The sequence below is a fragment of the Dromaius novaehollandiae genome, chromosome 29 (assembly GCF_036370855.1).
Source record: "Dromaius novaehollandiae isolate bDroNov1 chromosome 29, bDroNov1.hap1, whole genome shotgun sequence".
NCBI classification, from domain to species: domain Eukaryota; kingdom Metazoa; phylum Chordata; class Aves; order Casuariiformes; family Dromaiidae; genus Dromaius; species Dromaius novaehollandiae.
In genome coordinates, this window is record NC_088126.1 from 1,744,357 (window position 1) to 1,761,980 (window position 17,624).

General features: G+C 53.4%; 1 protein-coding gene across 2 annotated transcripts; it reads right to left on the reverse strand.

Annotated features, from left to right (window-relative positions):
• Positions 1 to 3,163: 3,163 nt before the first annotated feature.
• UBQLN4 (ubiquilin 4) lies at positions 3,164 to 15,881 on the reverse strand. Of its 2 annotated transcripts, XM_064499101.1 has the most exons (11): positions 15,667 to 15,881; positions 13,058 to 13,209; positions 10,328 to 10,533; positions 9,711 to 9,973; positions 8,286 to 8,444; positions 7,333 to 7,558; positions 6,817 to 6,956; positions 6,265 to 6,348; positions 5,688 to 5,803; positions 4,853 to 5,030; positions 3,164 to 4,384 (listed from the first exon to the last, which is right to left on the reverse strand). In XM_064499101.1, exons 1-11 carry the CDS (start codon positions 15,820 to 15,822, stop codon positions 4,232 to 4,234), a joined length of 1,833 nt encoding a protein of 610 aa, XP_064355171.1. In that variant the 5' UTR covers positions 15,823 to 15,881; the 3' UTR covers positions 3,164 to 4,231. The 2 variants fall into 2 exon arrangements, with proteins under 2 accessions (XP_064355171.1, XP_064355172.1); XM_064499102.1 differs by lacking the exon at positions 6,265 to 6,348.
• Between the last annotated feature and the right edge of the window lie 1,743 nt (positions 15,882 to 17,624).

A 17,624-nucleotide genomic window follows, 5' to 3' on the forward strand; every position in this document is an offset into this window, starting at 1 on the left:
GATGTGTTTTCTGCAACATCTCCCTCCTCTACGCTCAGAGGTCTGGTTTCAAGGATCAGAGCGTTACGCTTGGTTAATGGAGGGGGGGAAGCTGCATTTTTGCTGGGAGAACGGGGAGCAGTGCAAGGAACAAAGTGCAAATAAGGCCTTTACAGGAGAAATCTCTCCAAATCAATCAGCTGGATTCATCACTACCTGCTGAGGAAATTGCTCCTTCCATTACATTTTAAAGGAATTAATTCTATTTACCAGAGAAAAGCGAGAGGAAAGTCAGCGAGAAACACCTTTGGGCAGGTCCTCTGGGAAAGAGAGATACAACTGTTAGAAAGCGCAATTGTTCCCCTAAAAGGGGGCTTTCGAATAGCACATTACCGAGGATTAGGGAAAGCTCTCTCGAGGGCCTTAAGGCTTCGCTAAAAAGCTCCCTTCTTACCAGCACTCAAAGCTGCCTCTCCCTGGGCCGAGCAGAGGTTAGACAGCGCCGGGCTGCGGCAGGAGCAGGTCTCGGGACGATAAATCACATTTCTGATGCACGGGGCCAGATTGGATACGCCCGAAGGGAAACCAAACTCATCCACATTCATTCTGCCAGGTCAGATTTATTAAAAGCAAAAGCACCCGCAGTGACCTTGTCCCAGCCCATCCGACCGAAGCCTGAGGGCAGCGGGGATGGGCAGAGCGGGAGGTCTTTCTGCTCCCCAAAGGGGAAAAAGGAGGACCAGAGCCTCTGTCACAGCAGCTATGGGGAAGAGCCTGCAAAACCCACCAGAGAGGCAAGCGCTCAAACGACCTTGGGGGCTTTAACGCTGCAAGGTCCGCGGGGGCCGAGGCTGCGCCTCGGGGCGGCACAGCGTTTCCCTGACCTCTCCCCCTTCCCGGCTGCGGGAACGGCTGCTCCCCTCCGCGCGGCTCCGGCCCCAGCTGCAAAGCCGCAGCGCAGACCCGGCCGCGGGCTGCTCCGAGCAAGTAAAGCGAGGTGCCCCGAGCAGCGAGGAGCAGCGCGCCGAGGGCGGCAGCTTTGCCAAATTACCCGGAGGAAGCCGGAGAGCCGGTGGCTGAACATCAGATGCAAACAGAGGCTGCACACGGAGATAGCGGGCTGCCCCCTTATCTTCGTTTTAGCACCTTGGCTGGTGAGCTGGCAGCAGGTGAGCGATGATCTCAGGCTGACGCTGGAGCGGGCGCTGCAGACGCGGGGAGACGCGAGAAATATGTTTTCCTGCTTAAACGAGCAGAGGCACCGCACACCGAACGGCCTGGGAAGACCGAGCACTTCCTTCTCCTCTCTTCTCCCCCAGAGATGATCATCGTTACCCTCCTTCTGCGGGAAGCATTTGCTCGAGAACAGCTTCCACAGGCTCACCGTGGTCCAGAGCTCGCTGGAAAAGCAGGACATAGATTTAGGCGGAAAAAAAAATTCTTAGCGAGAATTTCTACATGAAACACATTAATTCTCCTCAATAATTCACAGCACCCTGCCTACACTTCAGCCCTCCACCGTGCAGGTTATTTCCAGCTGGCTTCACTCCCGGGCACAAACCAAAGGGCTTGGGCGCAGCTCGGTCCCAGCCCTGTCTCCGAGGTTAGGCAGGGATAAGCCAAGGCAGCAGACACGCAGCGATGGAGGAGGAAGCTGCGAGCGAACACCACGGCCCCAGCATCACCCTTCGACTCTGCTCAACCCTGCAGGTCCACGCCGAGACAGAGCCCGCACCGAGCTGACACCAGGGAGGGAGCTGGAAGGGCTGTGACTGGCCACAAACAACGGGGCTCTGGGTTTAAGCAGCGAAGGGAACAGGTTAGTTGGTTGTACTGAAAGATTTAGCAGTGAAGAAGTTACACACATAGCCTGTTCATCAGCCTCAGACCAGCATCACAGCTGGATTTTTAGAAGACAATTCCTACCCCTGCAGGCCACTTTTACAGCTTAGATACTGAGATAAAAGGGTGCCTTTTCCTCACGAACTTTGGGCTTACTTTGCTTTGGAAAAAGGTTCAAATGCAGAGCACGACGCTATCACAAAGGTGGGTCCTGCAACTGGCTACGCGGCCACCACTCCCCGCGACCAAGCAGCGCCAGCTCTCCTTCCAGCTGCCTCCCCTCCCTTTCGCCTACCTGGCTGCCCCGTCCTCCGTCCTGCGCCGCTGCGAGCACATTCTTTGCAAGAGCTGGCTTGCATGCAGAAACGGCTTCTGCAGAGACAGCCGGAGCTCACTGCAGGCAGAGGATGCCCAGCAGATCTAAGAGATAACCATTTACTCAGATTATCCAAATTTAACTAAAAAAGGGCTGATTAGCAGCATCACGAAAGGGCTCTAACCCCCACCAGTCTGATCAGAAACTTCAGTGACATCCCATCCTTTCACAACTCTTTGCAAATGCTTTACACACTTGCAGAGGGGTTGCAAAAAGAAACCCATATACATGCCCGCAGCCTTCGAGACAGACAAAATTAAACTTAGGCCTTCTAAATCCCCATCTTAAAAAAAAAGTTGCCGTGATGCACATTACGCAAAGGCAGGAGTATTTCCAGCCTGTGCTCCCCCTCCTCACACATCTTCTCAAGCAACCGCTGTTCCACCCACGCTCTCCAAGATGACAATACAGAAAATTGATAGATCCCATCTCCAATTCAGAAGCAAGGTGGGTGCAATGGGGTTTACAGGGATACATAAAGCCCTGGGATCTCTCCCACTCCCTCTTGCTTCCTAATCTCCCACCAAAAAAAATGTGATCACACAATACCAACCCCAGCTAATGGCAAGTGCCATGCTCCCTACTGAAAAGCAGGGGTCAAATCCACTTTCCACGATCAGCTGTTAGCACAGCAGCACCAGCAGTCACCCAGCCTTCGTTTAGCCTACACACACTTGGAAGCCCTTAATGCAAAGGCAGCTGCTAAACGGACATGTTTAGTGCCAATTTTGGGCAAGCCTTCAGCAGCATTTCTTACCACTGAAGTGTCAAAAAGGTTTCCAGCCACAAAAGGGAAGGAAGCCCGAAAAGGCAGGCAGAAGGTTGCAGAACACCCCACATTATCTACAAGAGGAAACTGGGTACTGGTGGGGGGGGCAATGGGACAAGACAAACTAATCACAGGTAACTAGGGGAACTCAATCAGCTTAAATGCGGCAATCAAGGAAGATACATGGAGCGCAGGAAGACGGATGGTTGTGCGCATTTATTTTTCTTTGATAAAAATGGTATGCAAATTACACAGCCATGGAGGCTCCTGGGAAAATATCACCCTGCTGGTCCTTGGGAAAGGTTTCTTGGAGAGTAGTGACATTCAAACACATCAAAATGGTGGGGAGGAGAGGTGGAGAGAGAGAGATGATGGGTCTAAACTGGGAAGAACATGAAAACTTCAACATTTTCCAGTGGAGAGAAAAGATCTGTTAACTTATTTTTCTGTTTCCTTTTGCTTGTACACTTTCATAAATGAGTCTGCTGAGCACAAGAGTCAAACCCCTGACACCACTGCATGGAAACTGGATTGCTTGTGCAGAAAGTCCTCTTTCAAACACTTCCTTCTGCACAGCACTTTCAACCTTGGGTTCAAGAACAGCAAGCCTGATCCCTAAAGGCATCTAGGCTCCAACACCATCCCCACAGCATAAAAAGGCCATAGTTCAAATGTATTTTTCATGCGCATCAACCCTTTACCAGGAGACTGGACACACACCTGTGTGCAAGGGACACAGGCTCGGCTCATCCAATGGAATATTAAGACAAAGGACATCAGAAATTTCCAAGTCACTTCAATTTTTCTTTTGATCCATTCCCAATAAGATGCTGGGAGAAGTAACCAAAACCAACTTGGCTTAAATTTTAAATATTTGCCTGGAACAAGGTCTAGGGGAGGGAATCATGTACAGTTAAAATCAAGCTACTCAAAACACAATCATTCAGGTAAGTAACTAGAAGTATCGCCTCTACCATCTAGAGAGAAGAAGAGTGTCTGAGACAGAGGGCATATTTAGGAAAAAATACACATCTGAAGTCTCTGTGGCCACGATGAGAACTGGAATCCACATACAAGCCAGTTAAAGAGCATTTCAACATGAAATCTTAACTTAGTAGGAAGGTCAGGGGTTAAGCTGTATCTTTTTGTTTTAAATACATGGACAGCTGTCAGATATGAAAATGATGGTGGGCTTTCTTGAAAGGTCCCCCTGTGCATGTGTATGGATGCGTGTGCTGACGTCTGTGGGGCAGCATGACAAGAGTTTAGGAAGGCTGGGAGCCCAGCAGTCTCTCAATTGCTGCATTGATGTCTCCACCAGTGGCAATAAGCGCCTGGAGGTTGGCCTCACGGTTAATGAAGCCCATGGCGTTCAGCTGCTCCAGCTGCTGTTGGAATCGCACTTCAGGACTCTGCGCCTGTAAAAGGGAAAGGACATAAAGACGTGAGCAGAGATCACATCCACTGTGGGCAGGGCCAGCAACAGTGGCTGAGCAGGGACCCCAAATATATTTAAATACTGAAAGCCTGATGTGACTGACGTGACCCTCACCCCAAGTTGCCATGCACTTGGGCAGAGCAGCCACTCCACACAGCACTAGCCCAAATTCAGTACCTAAGGCAACAGCAGAGCTGGGAGGAGGATCCCTGGCTCTTGATTTGTCCCTATAACTCTTAGTTTCAAGCCTGTGCAAAGGGTCGCTCTATCCCCAAGTAATCAGCCAACCTGAGACACCAAACCAAGCAAGTTTAGCAGAAAGCACTGCAGCCAAGGAAAACCTGTTGGGGACCTGCAACCCTAGAGCAGGGGGGGGATCAGAAAAGCCTCTGGTTCACCCCAGCCCTGCCCCCAGGAGCACATCAGCATGCAGCCGGGCATTACGTACTTGAGAGCTTCCTCCAGCCAGCAGCTGGATCATCTGCTGCATGAGCTGCTGCTGAGGGTTACCACCCCCGGCTGGAGAGGCACTGGCCGGCGTCGAAGCGGAGGGAACGGGGTTCTCCGGGATTGTGCTTCCTCCTGTAGAGGACGGGGGCATTCGAGGCATGCCGAAGGAACCGAGGCTGCAGAGAGAAGCAGGGTGTGCTCAGAGGTGGGCTGGCACTTCTCGGTGTACCCCGTCTTGCGAGAGTTACACAGCACAGGCAACCGGCAGCCCCTGCCAGGCTGGCCCTCGCCAAGCCCCTCGCTACAGGACAGCTTTGTAAACCAAACTGGCTGCATCTGTATCCCGGTCACATATGACACTAGGAATAAGCGATACTAACAGAGGCGCAGGTCTGAAAGGAACAGCAAAAACTGAACGTGACCCACACTGTCAAAGACCAGAAGGCCTGAGGGCTGCTGGCAGACCAGCTTGCCCTAACATACCCACCCAGCCTTGTAGCTCTGCATCTTGTACTTCTCCCCAGAGATAAAATTCTTGAGTTAGGTGACACCGAATACCACAGACAAAAGATGGGGGGAGGGACCAAACGTTTTCCAAACCTTTTTTGCAGAAAGAAAAGGTCAAGGACTTCCCGCACTAAGTACAAACAAGTAGAAAGTGCTAATTAGAGCTCGCAGAGACCTGCAGGCGTGCACACAAATTCCCAGAGCTCCCTAAGCTCCCAAACAGAGCTCCCTAAGCAGATCTCCTCCGTGAATCAACAGCTAGTCTGCCTCCTGGTACCAAGCATGTCAGCTCTGCCTGCAGAAACCCACTCTAAAGCACTTATTACCTTGGCACTAGTCCTGGGGCCTCCGTTTGCAGCGTCTGGAGTCCCTGCTGGATCTGGAGGAGCGCCTGCATGGCGCGGGGGTTGGTGAGAATGGAGAGGGAGTCTGGGTTCTGCATCTGGGGATGAAGGCGAGAGGGCTCATCTACACAGAGATACTTGAACAAAGTTTAGATCAGATTTCCTAGATGAACTAGGTGAATCACATTAGAACTGGGGACATACACCTTCAGAATTAGAGTGATTTTATTTGATTTACTTGAGTGAAGCAGCTGCTCTAGTGCAATTACCTGTCTTAATTTTTGTAAATGCATTACAGGGAGAGACTGTCCACACTGGGGTTTCATGTAGCTTAACTAGTCTAATTTAAAGTCCACCTTTAGGTAATTTAGATTGCCTTGTCTAAGCAAGCTCTTGCTTTCTCTCTCCCCTGTGAAAACCCCTTTCTTCCACAGCCCAGACCACCCAGACCCACATGCTTCCTAGCCCACTTGACTATGCAGCCGAGAGGCTCCCCTTCCTACGGAGGATGGAAGAGCTCGGGGCTGAGAGCAGCAACGGGCCGGACAGGGGCCTTTACCTGCTGCAGGAAGACAGGGAGCTGAAGGCGGAGCTGTTCTTGAAGCTGTGGATTCCCAGCAAAGAGGGGGACATTTACCATGATCTAGCAAGAGACAGCACACGTAGGTAGGGTCAGAGGGTTGCTGCCATCGGCTGTTAAACCCTATGCAACCAGACCACGAACAGTAAGTCACAGGTGCCCATGACTCCCTCCCTGGGCTTTCAACATCTTTCCCTGTTAACAGGGGCTGAAATAAGACAGCTCGATTCCTGGCAACGGTGCTGAACAGGGGCTACCGCCCACAGGCAAAGAGGAGGGCCATTCCCACATCCCTCTGAAAGCCGCCTTCTTTAGTTTGGGGATCTGCTAAAACACAAAGAACGTTTGAAGCCTTAGGGCTCAGTACTACGGCTGGCTTCAAGCTATCAAGAAATACACCAGAACTGCCTGTTCACTCAACTCTTAGCTTCCTGCAAAGAGGAACCTCTCCAGCTACAGAAGCAGACTGGTCTCACAGCTGTCATGCTCAAGGTCTGTCTGATGATAGCAGACACGCTGCAACACTTTTACCTGTGCTGCAAAGTCTGGGTTCTGGGCAAGAGTTTGCATCATGCTCCGCATATAAGGGGCAGAGATCATGTTCTGCATCAGCTGAGGGTTTTCGGAAATCTGCTGCAGGAGTCCTTGCATCTCTGGGCTGTTAAACATGCCTGCAAGGGTAAGGGAAGAGAAGACAAAGGAAAACCTCTTACAAGCCTGAGCACTGCTGCAGTGCCTGAAATGCAACATGACAGAGAACAGCAGTGCCTTCACTGGCCAACAGCAAATACAGCTGTGAACAGCTGTGGTGCTTTGCTTGCCACCTCCTATGCTCTCAAGGGCTGCAGGGACATCTCCAAGTTCCCAAAGTAACCCTCAGACGGGCACACAATGAATAATCCACTCTCACTTGCAACTGGGCTAGAATCATTCATCCGGAGAACAGTCATAGACAGGCATTCAAATGCCAGAGGCAACCTCCCTCCAAGGAAGTCTGGGTGATCTGTTCAGTCAGCAGTCCCCTCTGCTCCTCTCTTGCTTACGTACCAGCCCCAATGCTAGCAGCATTCAGCCCAAAGGGGTTGGATACAGTCGGTGTGCTTTGGGTGGTCGCCGAGCCAGCGCTCCCTTCGCTGCTGGGTGCCTGGCTTTGGGAAGCGGGGGGTGCGGGGCTCCAGGGGTTAGGTAACGGCTCTCTGTTTTCCGTCCGCAAAGGCTGAGAGCTTGAGCTGTCAGAATTCCCCGCCAAGGAAGAGAACGGATTGTTGCCAAACTAGGGAAAAAGGAAAAAAGAAACAACCTTAATTAGTCAGCCCAAAGGAGAGCATCGGACCAACCCCAACTCTGCACGAGCTAAAAAACAGCCCATCCCATTCATCCAGGTCCAGAATTTGCTAAACATGTGCCATAATTTGCCCCCTGAGAAATTCGTAATCCACAGCACACCACATTCAGAAAAAGACCAAGCTCAAGAAACAGCCACAGCCCAAAATTTGGCTCCCAAATACAGGGCTTCAAAACATCCATGTAAAATCAGCACCCGGACATACCAGTAGGTAATGCTAGACTGGAGTATGTCTGCACAGCCTTTTGCAGACAGACCTGCGCTCGCTCCTCCTGCGCTCCAAGCCAGCTGGATTCCTGCCAGCTCCAATCCAAAGGCGTCAGGCTTGAGCTAATACAGTAAGCCCTGCCGAGAGCAGAGGGCCGTGCTAACGAAGCTATGGGGCTTTCAGACCGGAGATGGCTGGCATCCAGCCTGCCTGGAGACCAAAAGGAGCGAGGGCAGGTCTCTGCTCAGATACACCAAACCTTGTAATAAAAGCAAATGACTGGTGCGGCACAACGTTCTCCTGCTAATGGCTGCAACTGTAATCTAGAGAAAGGAGGGGACGAACAGCCTTGGTTTGAGAGGGCAGGCCCAGCACGTGGGGGCAGGGAAAGACGCTCTGCCCGTTCTCAGCACACTGCTCAGCCCCGCTTCGGCGCTGCAGCCATACCTGCTCCCTGGCTGCGCTAAACATGGGCTCCTGGATGTCCGTATACATCCGGCGCAGGGCGTTGTACCCTCCTGGAATGCTCTCGAGGTTGCTCAAAGCGCGGTCCTGGTTCCGCATCATTTCCTGCATCATGGCGGGGTTACGAGCCAATTCCATTGTCTGGGAGGAGGAGGAAAACGTGGAAAGTTTAAGCCTAGGCACACCGTGGAAGACTGGAGCGCACAGAGAGACTGGCTAGCAGCCCAGTGATATTCTTCTACTGCTCCACTAGTCAAGCACTGAAAGAGTTAAATCTCAGCTCCCAGAAGAAAGAGTATAATTAAACCCGTTTCGCAGCCAGAGAGCAGAGAGATCATTTATCCAAGCAAAGAGAGCCCAGGGATCCTGGCTCCTCCCATCCTTGCTAAGCTCTCTTCCTTTACAACCTCAATTCAGCTGGATAAGATTGTTTCGTTTCTAAGCAGTATCAGGACATCCAAACATTTAACACCCATATGTTCCCACTCAAAGTAGATGGAGCGCATTCAAAAACTGAGAAGGTGGAAAAGATTGGATCCTTCCTGTTTCAGGAAAACCAAGTAATTCACCATCTCCAGATTTCAGCTGGGTATCCCCTGCACAAGGAGCCTCCAGATCTGATCTGACGAGCTGTTCAAGTACAGATCATTTGCAGTTTAATCCAGCAAGTCTGGAATTGGGGATGACTGACACAGTCCAAAGAAATATAACTGAGAAGTGGACAGAAACTAGTTTCACTGAGCAAAGACCTGGAAACACCTCCCGACAAGGCTTTCTGGGGAAAGAGCAGAGTCCTGTCACTGGCTATTTAACACGCGGGCTCTCACTCTTCCCTTATGCTCCCCTTCTAATAGACCTGGTATCGTACAGATAGCCAGCTCTTTAGGGAATGGGCTCTCTCTGGTCTGGGACCACAGACAAAATTGAGACTTCAAGGATCCCAGCCTACAACCAGCGCTCCCTACTGATACACATAGTAAAATATTGTTCGTACAGCCCCGTAGTCTTTATCTACAAACAGAAACAGAGAGGGACAGAGAGCTTTTGCAGTGGTTTCACTTCACCACAACTGCTTTTGCTCCCATGCCTGAATCAGAACGCAGTAGCCTTGTATGCAGCACACTTGGAAGATCCTAGCATCCTTTTTGCCCAGCACATGATGGATTCAACAGTCCTGGAAGGGAGATATGGATTGCAAGCACGTGGGCTGAGTAATGACTATTCATATAACTCAAGACCACCATCTGTTTGGGGGGAGCTCACAGCAGAAAGGAAAAGAAAGATCTCTACATTCACTGGATCTGGAATTTACATTCTGCCTTTCGAGAACAGACACTGAAGCGAGTCCACAAAGACGCTCCTGGACATGCTTTAAACAGGCCCTGGGCCCCTGCTTTGCTGACTCACCTGCCTCATGAGCTCTGGGTTGTTCAGCATGTGGCTTATCTCTGGATTTCGCTCCATGAGCTGCTGCATCTGGGGATTGGCCATGATCATCTGCCTCATGAGGTCAGGGTTGGACATCATGTTCTGCACCAAGGGGTTCTCCATGATCTGAGAGAGCATCTCTGGGTTGGACATCAGCTGCCGCTGCATCTGCTGCTGGAGCTCCATGAAGTTGGCAGAGCCCATCCCAAGGTTGCCCAGCCCAGTGATGCCGCCGAAGCCAGCTGGAGAGGGAACAACACACAGGGAGAGCAGTGTGAGTCAGTAACAGTCGGCAACTGCAAAAAGAGGACAAGCGCATCAGCTGGACTGCTCTGCATCCACGCTAACCTAAGGGCATCCCACTCCTGTGGCACTCAGCTCTGAGGGAGGATATCCCCCACACATGCTTACAAGTGCTTCACAAAGGGATTTGGTGTTACCCTGAGCGGGGAAACTGAGGCACATCGAAGGAAGTGACTCATGCAAAGCCCATAGCAAGCAACAGAGACAACTACAGGGGCCAAGAACCCCAGCTCCTTGCTCTAATCCTAGGAAATTCTTCCTTTGGGTAAGACTGTCGGGCAGCCATCACTTACAAAGGATGGACGTAGCACTGTTAGGGGCTCCGTCTCCGGTACCCGCCATGGTCCCCGACCCGCTGCTCCGTCTGCTGCCGCTCCCCGCGTCAGAACCGGCACTGCTGGATGTGGAAGGCTGAGACGGGGCAGCAGGAGAAGGAGGGGTTGCAGTGGGGGCAGAAGCAGCAGTGGGGGCAGAAGCAGCAGCTGTAGGATCTTGGACCCTGCAAAGAAACCATTAAATTCCTGAAATTCAGGCAAGTTAAGCAGAGTCCTCTGTAGGGGACACAGGACTGTGCACCCCACCCCACAGCCTCCCTTCAAGCCTGTCGTCCCAGCAGCAGCCATTTCCAGTCCGCGGGGATTCACAGCTGTGTCCTCCAGATGCCTTCCATCTGCTGGAATCTGCCTCCCATCCTGACACATAACAGCCCATGACATTTTATCCTGGCCTGCACCAAGTGGCTGACTGGACTTGCTCTGAATTATATCTAGCTCTTCCTTGAATAGCACTGAACTATTTACCTCCGCTACATCCCTGAGCAATGAGCTTGCTCCAAACAGGAAAATCCTCCTGCTGCTCCCACAGAAACCACAGGAGGTTACAGCAGGGCTGCTGCATGGGGTAAACAAGATTCTGCTTTTCTGCAATCCCTCCCATGCAGTGATTATTAATACCAGTGCTCCTGGTGGGGGCAAAGCAAGAATTAGCTGTATTCTATAGAGGGGGAAACTGAGGCACAAGGCAGTAACGTCATCTGTCCCATGAAGCCACAAAGTGTTTCTGGGCAGCTTGGCTATGAACTCACATCTTTGCTACTGGCTGCACTTTATCCAGGAGACCTCTCCTTCCAGCACAAGTTGGCCAGAGCTGCTTTTAATAGATATGTGCAGTTATTGTGCCACAAGCCAGTGCAGCAACAGTACACTACCACTATCAGCACTAGCACTAACACCTGAACAAGTACTTTGAAATCACAGTTCCTCCCCAGGACTCTTCCTGGGGTGGGGGGGGGAACCAAACCCAACACCACACATTTAAAGACACTTTGAAGCATCTGCAGTCACTGCAGTGATAATCCTGGGTAAGCGCTTAAGAGCCTTCAAATGAAACTAGACCACAAAATTCACTTTACTCGCTTTAAATTAAAAAAAACTGTGCCACCAACAAATACCTAAAAAACTGTTTGATCTTTTCCCAATCCAAGAATGATTCCCATTTCTAATTCCCTTTCCTCTTTCACTCTTATTCTAGAACTTAAAATAAATAACAATTAAAAAATATCTAACCTGAAGTCCCCTATGCATTTTCCAGATTCAACTGACTGCTGCTGAAAGCCAGCAGCCACTGAGAAGGAAGCAAGACATGTAGGGGAAAAAAAGCAAATAGGAAACCGAACAAAAAAGGAAGAGGGAAGCTGGAGGTAGGTCACTTGGTTTCTCTCAGCCCAGGAAGAGGCTGTAATGTCTTCAGTAATCACTCATCAACAACTATTAGAGAATAAAACAAGCAACCCAGGACAGCTTTCTCATTTACTTTTTGAAATGGCTCATAGGTACTGCATTTTGCTGTGGAGACACTGGTAAACAGCATCAGTCTATCAGGCTACCTGGAGGTGCAGAATCCAGTAAAGGGGCCTCCCGCAGAAGCTGACAATATACATGCTTGTCTTTGTAAAAAGAAAGGGGGAAGAAAACACTAATCTTGACTAAGGCAGTAAGGCAGCTCTCCCAGGGGACAGCAGAACTGCACAAAGAGATGCAGCCTTGTTAGTTTACCAGGAGCCTGATCGGGCTGCAGCAGGGAGCCCAAGAAATTGCTGCAAAGGGCATTTCGAAATCAACAAGACGTGGCCACATCTGAAACGCAGCAGCTATTCCCAGGAACCTTTAACGCCTGCCGCTCCGTTTGACAGCATTAGGGAAAAGCCCAACCTTGCAGCATCTTTTCGGTGCTGTCACGCTTGTATACCTTTCTCAGGTGATCTACATGGCGCAGACAGACACAATGAGATGTGTCGAAGCTGGACAGGGGGGTGACTACAGTGCTGTATTGGAGCTAACGAATACACTGCTGTACTTATGTAGTCACACGGCCAGAACTTCCTCGCATTCAAACTTGGACACATCTGCGCGGATAGTTTCTCTATAAGGACCACAAGGAAACAACATTGTTCTGTCCTTTGGATAACACTCTCCACGCACCGCACGTCTTTCAAAAGTTCACAGTACCTGAAAGGCAGCATGAGCTCAAGATTAGAGCACATGGCAAGAACTAACAGAGAACAACTGCGTATTGGTTTGAACTTCAGTATGAACTCACTGGGAACGCAACTTCTGCTAACAGTCTCATCTTTATTAGAACCAGGACAGCAGCAAGTTCAAACAGGTTCTTGCAGGATTACTAAGTCATAGACACTCAGAGCACACAAAACTAGATATGATAATTGTATTAGAGAAGACACTGCCCCCTCAGACACTAGCAAATTCACACAGGTGCATAAACTAGGGAAAAGACAGGCCAAGTGATAAACCCCACAGCTACATGGCAAAACAGTGGCAGGTCCAGGAACCTAAAGGAGTTCTCCTGCCAGATCACCATTACCAGACTCACAAATGCCCCAAGGCCAGCACTCAAGTCTGACACAAACTACTCCCCCTCAGCCACAGATGAAGCAAAACTCTTCCACCGTCATTTGTTCACATCAGCAGTTCACCCTCACCCCCCACCATGGAACCATTTCTTACTTCTGTGGAGTCTTAATGACCAAATGCACAGTCAGCCCATCTTTGATCCCGTGTTGATTCAAAGTATCTCCATCCTTCAGGATCTTCCCCGCAAAGATCAGAACCAGCTGATCCTGTTTGGCTTTAAACCGTCTGGAAATCTCTTCTTTGAACTGGAAAACAAACAGAGCACTTCTCAGGAAAAGGACTGAAACCAGAAACTTAGAGATAATATTTTGGACATCACATTCCCTACACAAATGGCACGAGGAACTGACACTCCCTCAGAACTTCACCCAGAAGGAGCCCATGCAGGTACCAACTCATTCACCAACTGCTGAGCATGTCTGAGGTATTAAGGAAAAAAAATAAAAGAAAAAGAAACAAAGAAGAGCTCTATGCTGCTTAGGAAATGTGGAGTAAATTTCAGAAAGTATAGAGCAATTACCTCAAGATGAGCTGAAGGCTTCCAAAGCAAGATCAAGTGTGCCTCTTAGGTCTAATCCAAAGACACCATTTATCCTCTGAATGACAATTTTTTTGTCTCTGCTCATTTGATTTTTTTCTAAGGAAAGCCCAACTCTGTGATTTAATACAGGACAGAGCTCTATGGAAAAGGGAACAATCCTTTATCAGCCAATGGAAATAAACTAGGTCTTTTCTAATTCCTATTTCTGCAACTATATTCCCTATGAGCATGCCGCACCACACAACACTGACATCTCTTCTTTACTATGTAATGAGGTGGGATTAACACCTGCCAATAAGATTGTCACTGCTAGCTCAGCTAGGGCATTCCCGAGTTGGTTTAGGAGGAAAGAGCTTTGTATGTGGAAGCCGGAGACCACAGGAAATTCACACGGAAAAAGCCAGGATGACAAACACCTGTCCTAGATGAGCTTACAGCCTTCGCGTTACAACCCTTGAAACCAGTGCCTGGGAGAATGGTCCCAAGCCTCACGTTAACCTGCTTGCAAAGCTAATCAGTTTTCTTCTCAACAGAGCAGTCACTTAACATCCTGTTTATACCACAACAAGCTTTCAGGAGCTGACTGGGAAGGAGCAGGGGTGTCACGGAGACCGCAATCCCTGCCCAGCCCCACGACTCTGCTCCCCAGAGATCTCGACCAAATCCATCACACTGCAAACTCACGTCCTGAACCCTAGGTAAAAGCACACCGCAAGCCAGGAAGCCAAGAGCGCTGACGACGACACCTCGTCCCAGAGGGAACGGCCACTTCAACAGGGCTTGGGCCATTCCCTACGGATCCCACCCGCCTCGCTCCAGCCTGGGAAGCCCCTTTGGAGGAGCGAACCCTCAAACCCACGCTCAGATATTCCCTTTCCTCTGCTTCCTCCAGCCTTTACCCCAAAGGCACACCCAGCCCGCTTCCTCCGCCCGGAGGACCTGCCTCCTGCGTGCCCACATCCACCCCACGTGCCCGGCCCTGCCTGGGAGCCAGCGCTGCCGGGACGGGACGGAGCTGCCCAGCCGCCGCCTCCAGGCGTGGGTCAGCCCCACGCACGCTCGCCTCCCGCTCTGCCCCCAAAGCCGCTTCTCCCTATTGCGGCAGTCCTTCCCCAGCAACAGGTTGAAGAACAACCCTGCCTGGCAGCCACACCCCTAGCATCCCCCCTCCCAACCCCCCCCATTCCCCCCAACCCTTCACACCCCTCTCCCCACAGCCATCCCCACAACATCCCCTTCCCCACGGCCACCCCCCACAAAGCCACTCCTCCGACCCCTCACACCCCCCTCCCAAGTGACCCCCCCTCCCCAGCACCCCACATCTCCCTCCCCACCATCAGCCCCCACAAATCTTCCCACAGGTTCCCCCCTGCCCCAGACCTTCATCACCCTGCTCAGGGCCAGCTCCTTCCCCAAACTCTCCCCACGTCACGGGCCACCTCCAGCCAACCCCCTCAGAGCCGGTTTCTTGCAAGACCCCCCACCGCCACCCCAATACCCTCATATCCCCCAAAGACCAAATGTCCCCCCCAAGCTCCCTCAGCTTCCCCCAATTTAAAACCAGGTTCCCCCTAGATTCCCTTGTGCCCTCCTACATCTCACCACAACACCCCCCCAAGGCACCCTCAGACCCTCTGGCTTTTTCACATCCCCCCCAAAGCCCCCACACCCCTCAGCTTCCCCCAAACCCCAAAGCCCCCTCCCCAGAGTCCCCCCAAAACCTCCCAGCTCTCTCATGCCCCCCCAAACTGCCTTCCACCCTTCAGGCCCCCCACATCCCCCCCCAAACCCCCTAGATCCCTCAGGCCCCCCAGCTCCCTCGCATCCCCCCCAGCTCCCTCACTCCCACCCCCGAAACAGCCCCCCCGAAGGCCAGGACCCCCCCAACACCCCCAGCTCCTCACACCTACCTCAGAGCCAGGCCCCCTATGGGCCCCCCATCTCACGGGCCCCCCCCCTCAGGCCCCCCCCCCGCTCCCTCAAATCCACCCCAAACCAGGTCCCCCCCCAACACCCCCAGCTCCTCACCCCCGCCCCAAAGCCGCCCCCCCCCAGGTTTCCAACCCACTCGCATCCCCTAAAACCAGGTTCCGCCCCCCAAAACTCCCCCCCTCGTGCACCCCCCCCCCCGCAACGGCCTCCCCCCCGCCGCCGCCCCCACCTCGCGCACGGAGGCGCCGTCGGCGATGACGATCTCCTCCTTGTCCTTGGGGGTCTTCACCGTGACGCGGATGAGGGCGCCGCCGGGGCCGCCCAGCTCCGCCGCGCCCTCCCCGCCGGGGCCCGGCCCGCCGCCGCCGCCGCTCGGCTCCGCCATCTTCGCCGCCAGCCCGGGCCGCGGCCAGAGAAAGGCGGCGCGCGCCGCCGCGCCAGAGCGGCGCCCCGGCTGCCCCGGCCGCCCCGCGCCGCCGCCACCGCTCCCTGGCGGGCCGGAGGGGAGCTGCAGCGCTGGAGGACCTCGGCGGGGGGGGCCTCACGGGGGGGGCGGTTAAAGGGGTAATGGGGGGGGTGAATTGGGAGAAAGCAGGGGCAGCTGCCCCAGGTGTTGCCCCCAGTGCTGAACACCGCGCCTGTATCCCTGTGTGCCTGATAAAGCCCCCTCGTTAGTGGGGTCCGGCCTGCACCCCCCTCATTAGCGGGGTCTGGCCTGGACCTCATAATTAATGGGATAGGGGCTGCATCCCCCTCATTAGTGGGGTCCAGGCTGCCCCCCCTCATTAGTGGGGTCTGGGTTGCATCCCCCTCATTAGTGGGATTTGGCCTGGATCCCCATAGTTAATGGGGTCCAGACTGCACCCCCCTCGTTAGCGGGGCTCACCCTGCACCCCCTTCATTAGCCAAACCCGGCTAAACCCTCATTAGGGAACCCGGCTCGCAGGTCCCCCCGTTAGCCAGGCTTGTGTTCCCCCTCGTTAGGCGGATCCCGCCTGCACCCCCTTGTTAGCTGGCTTGGCCCGGGGCCCCCCCATTAGCAGGGTGCAGCCTATAGACCCCCCCTCGCTGTGCCGGTGGCCCAGGGCGGACCGGGGGGCTCCGGCCCAATTAGCGCCCAGGGTCGTTAGGGCCCAGCTCAGCCCCTGCGGCGCCACTATAAAACTGGGTGCCCAGGCTGGGTTGGGGGTGCCTGGGGCCATGTGAGGGGGGGGGGGGGGGGGGCTGAGCTGGGGGTGCAGGGCAAAGCTGGCTTTTTTAGCTTATTTTTTAATTATTGCTATTTTATTGCTCGGTAGCTACAGCGAGCAGCTTTCCCCGGGCGCTGGCTGAGGGGGAGCAGCTCGAGCCCCCTCTGGGTGGGCTCCTCTGCCCAGAGCAGCTCCAGGTCTGGGTGGTTTGCTGGATTAAAAAAAAAAAAAAAAAAGCATGTTGTTAAAGCTGCCCTAGCAAGGCTTTTTCAGCTTATTTTTGCCCTGTATCCCTGGAGCAGGGGTCTGACCTGCTTGTTTGGGCTCTTTCCCCCAAATGCGTCCTTTGCTGTGATGCTGAAACCTCCCTGACACAAACCGGAGCCGGCCCAAACTTCTGCACCGGGAATATAAAACACGGGGCGGAAAGCAGCGCTCCGCAGGCTGCTCCGCGGCGCCCGGGTGGTGTTTTCCAAACTCCCGGGTTTCCTGCACCGCTCTGGCTTGGCCTGGGTTTTCCGCCCCTGGAAAGCAGGGGGACCGGTGGGATGCCCAGGCTGGCGTGAGCATCCCGGGGCGCGCATGGCCGTGGGGACCGGCCACCCTGGGGCGGGATGCGTGCATGGGGCACGATGCATGCGTGGGGACCCCAGGGCAGGGACACGTGTGTGGGGCAGGGATGCGTGCGTGGGGCAGGACGCGTGCATGCATAGGGCGGGACGCGTGCGTGGGGCAGGACGCGTGCATGGGGCAGGGACGCATGCATGGGGCAGGACACGTGTGTGGGGCAGGACGCGTGCGTGGGGCAGGGACGCGTGTGTGGGGCAGGACGCGTGCGTGGGGCAGGACGCGTGCGTGGGGCACGACACGTGCGTGGGGCAGGGACGCGTGCGTGGGGCAGGGACGCGTGCATGGGGCAGGGATGCATGCATGGGGCAGGACGCGTGCATGGGGCAGGACGCGTGCGTGGGGCAGGACACGTGCGTGGGGCAGGGAT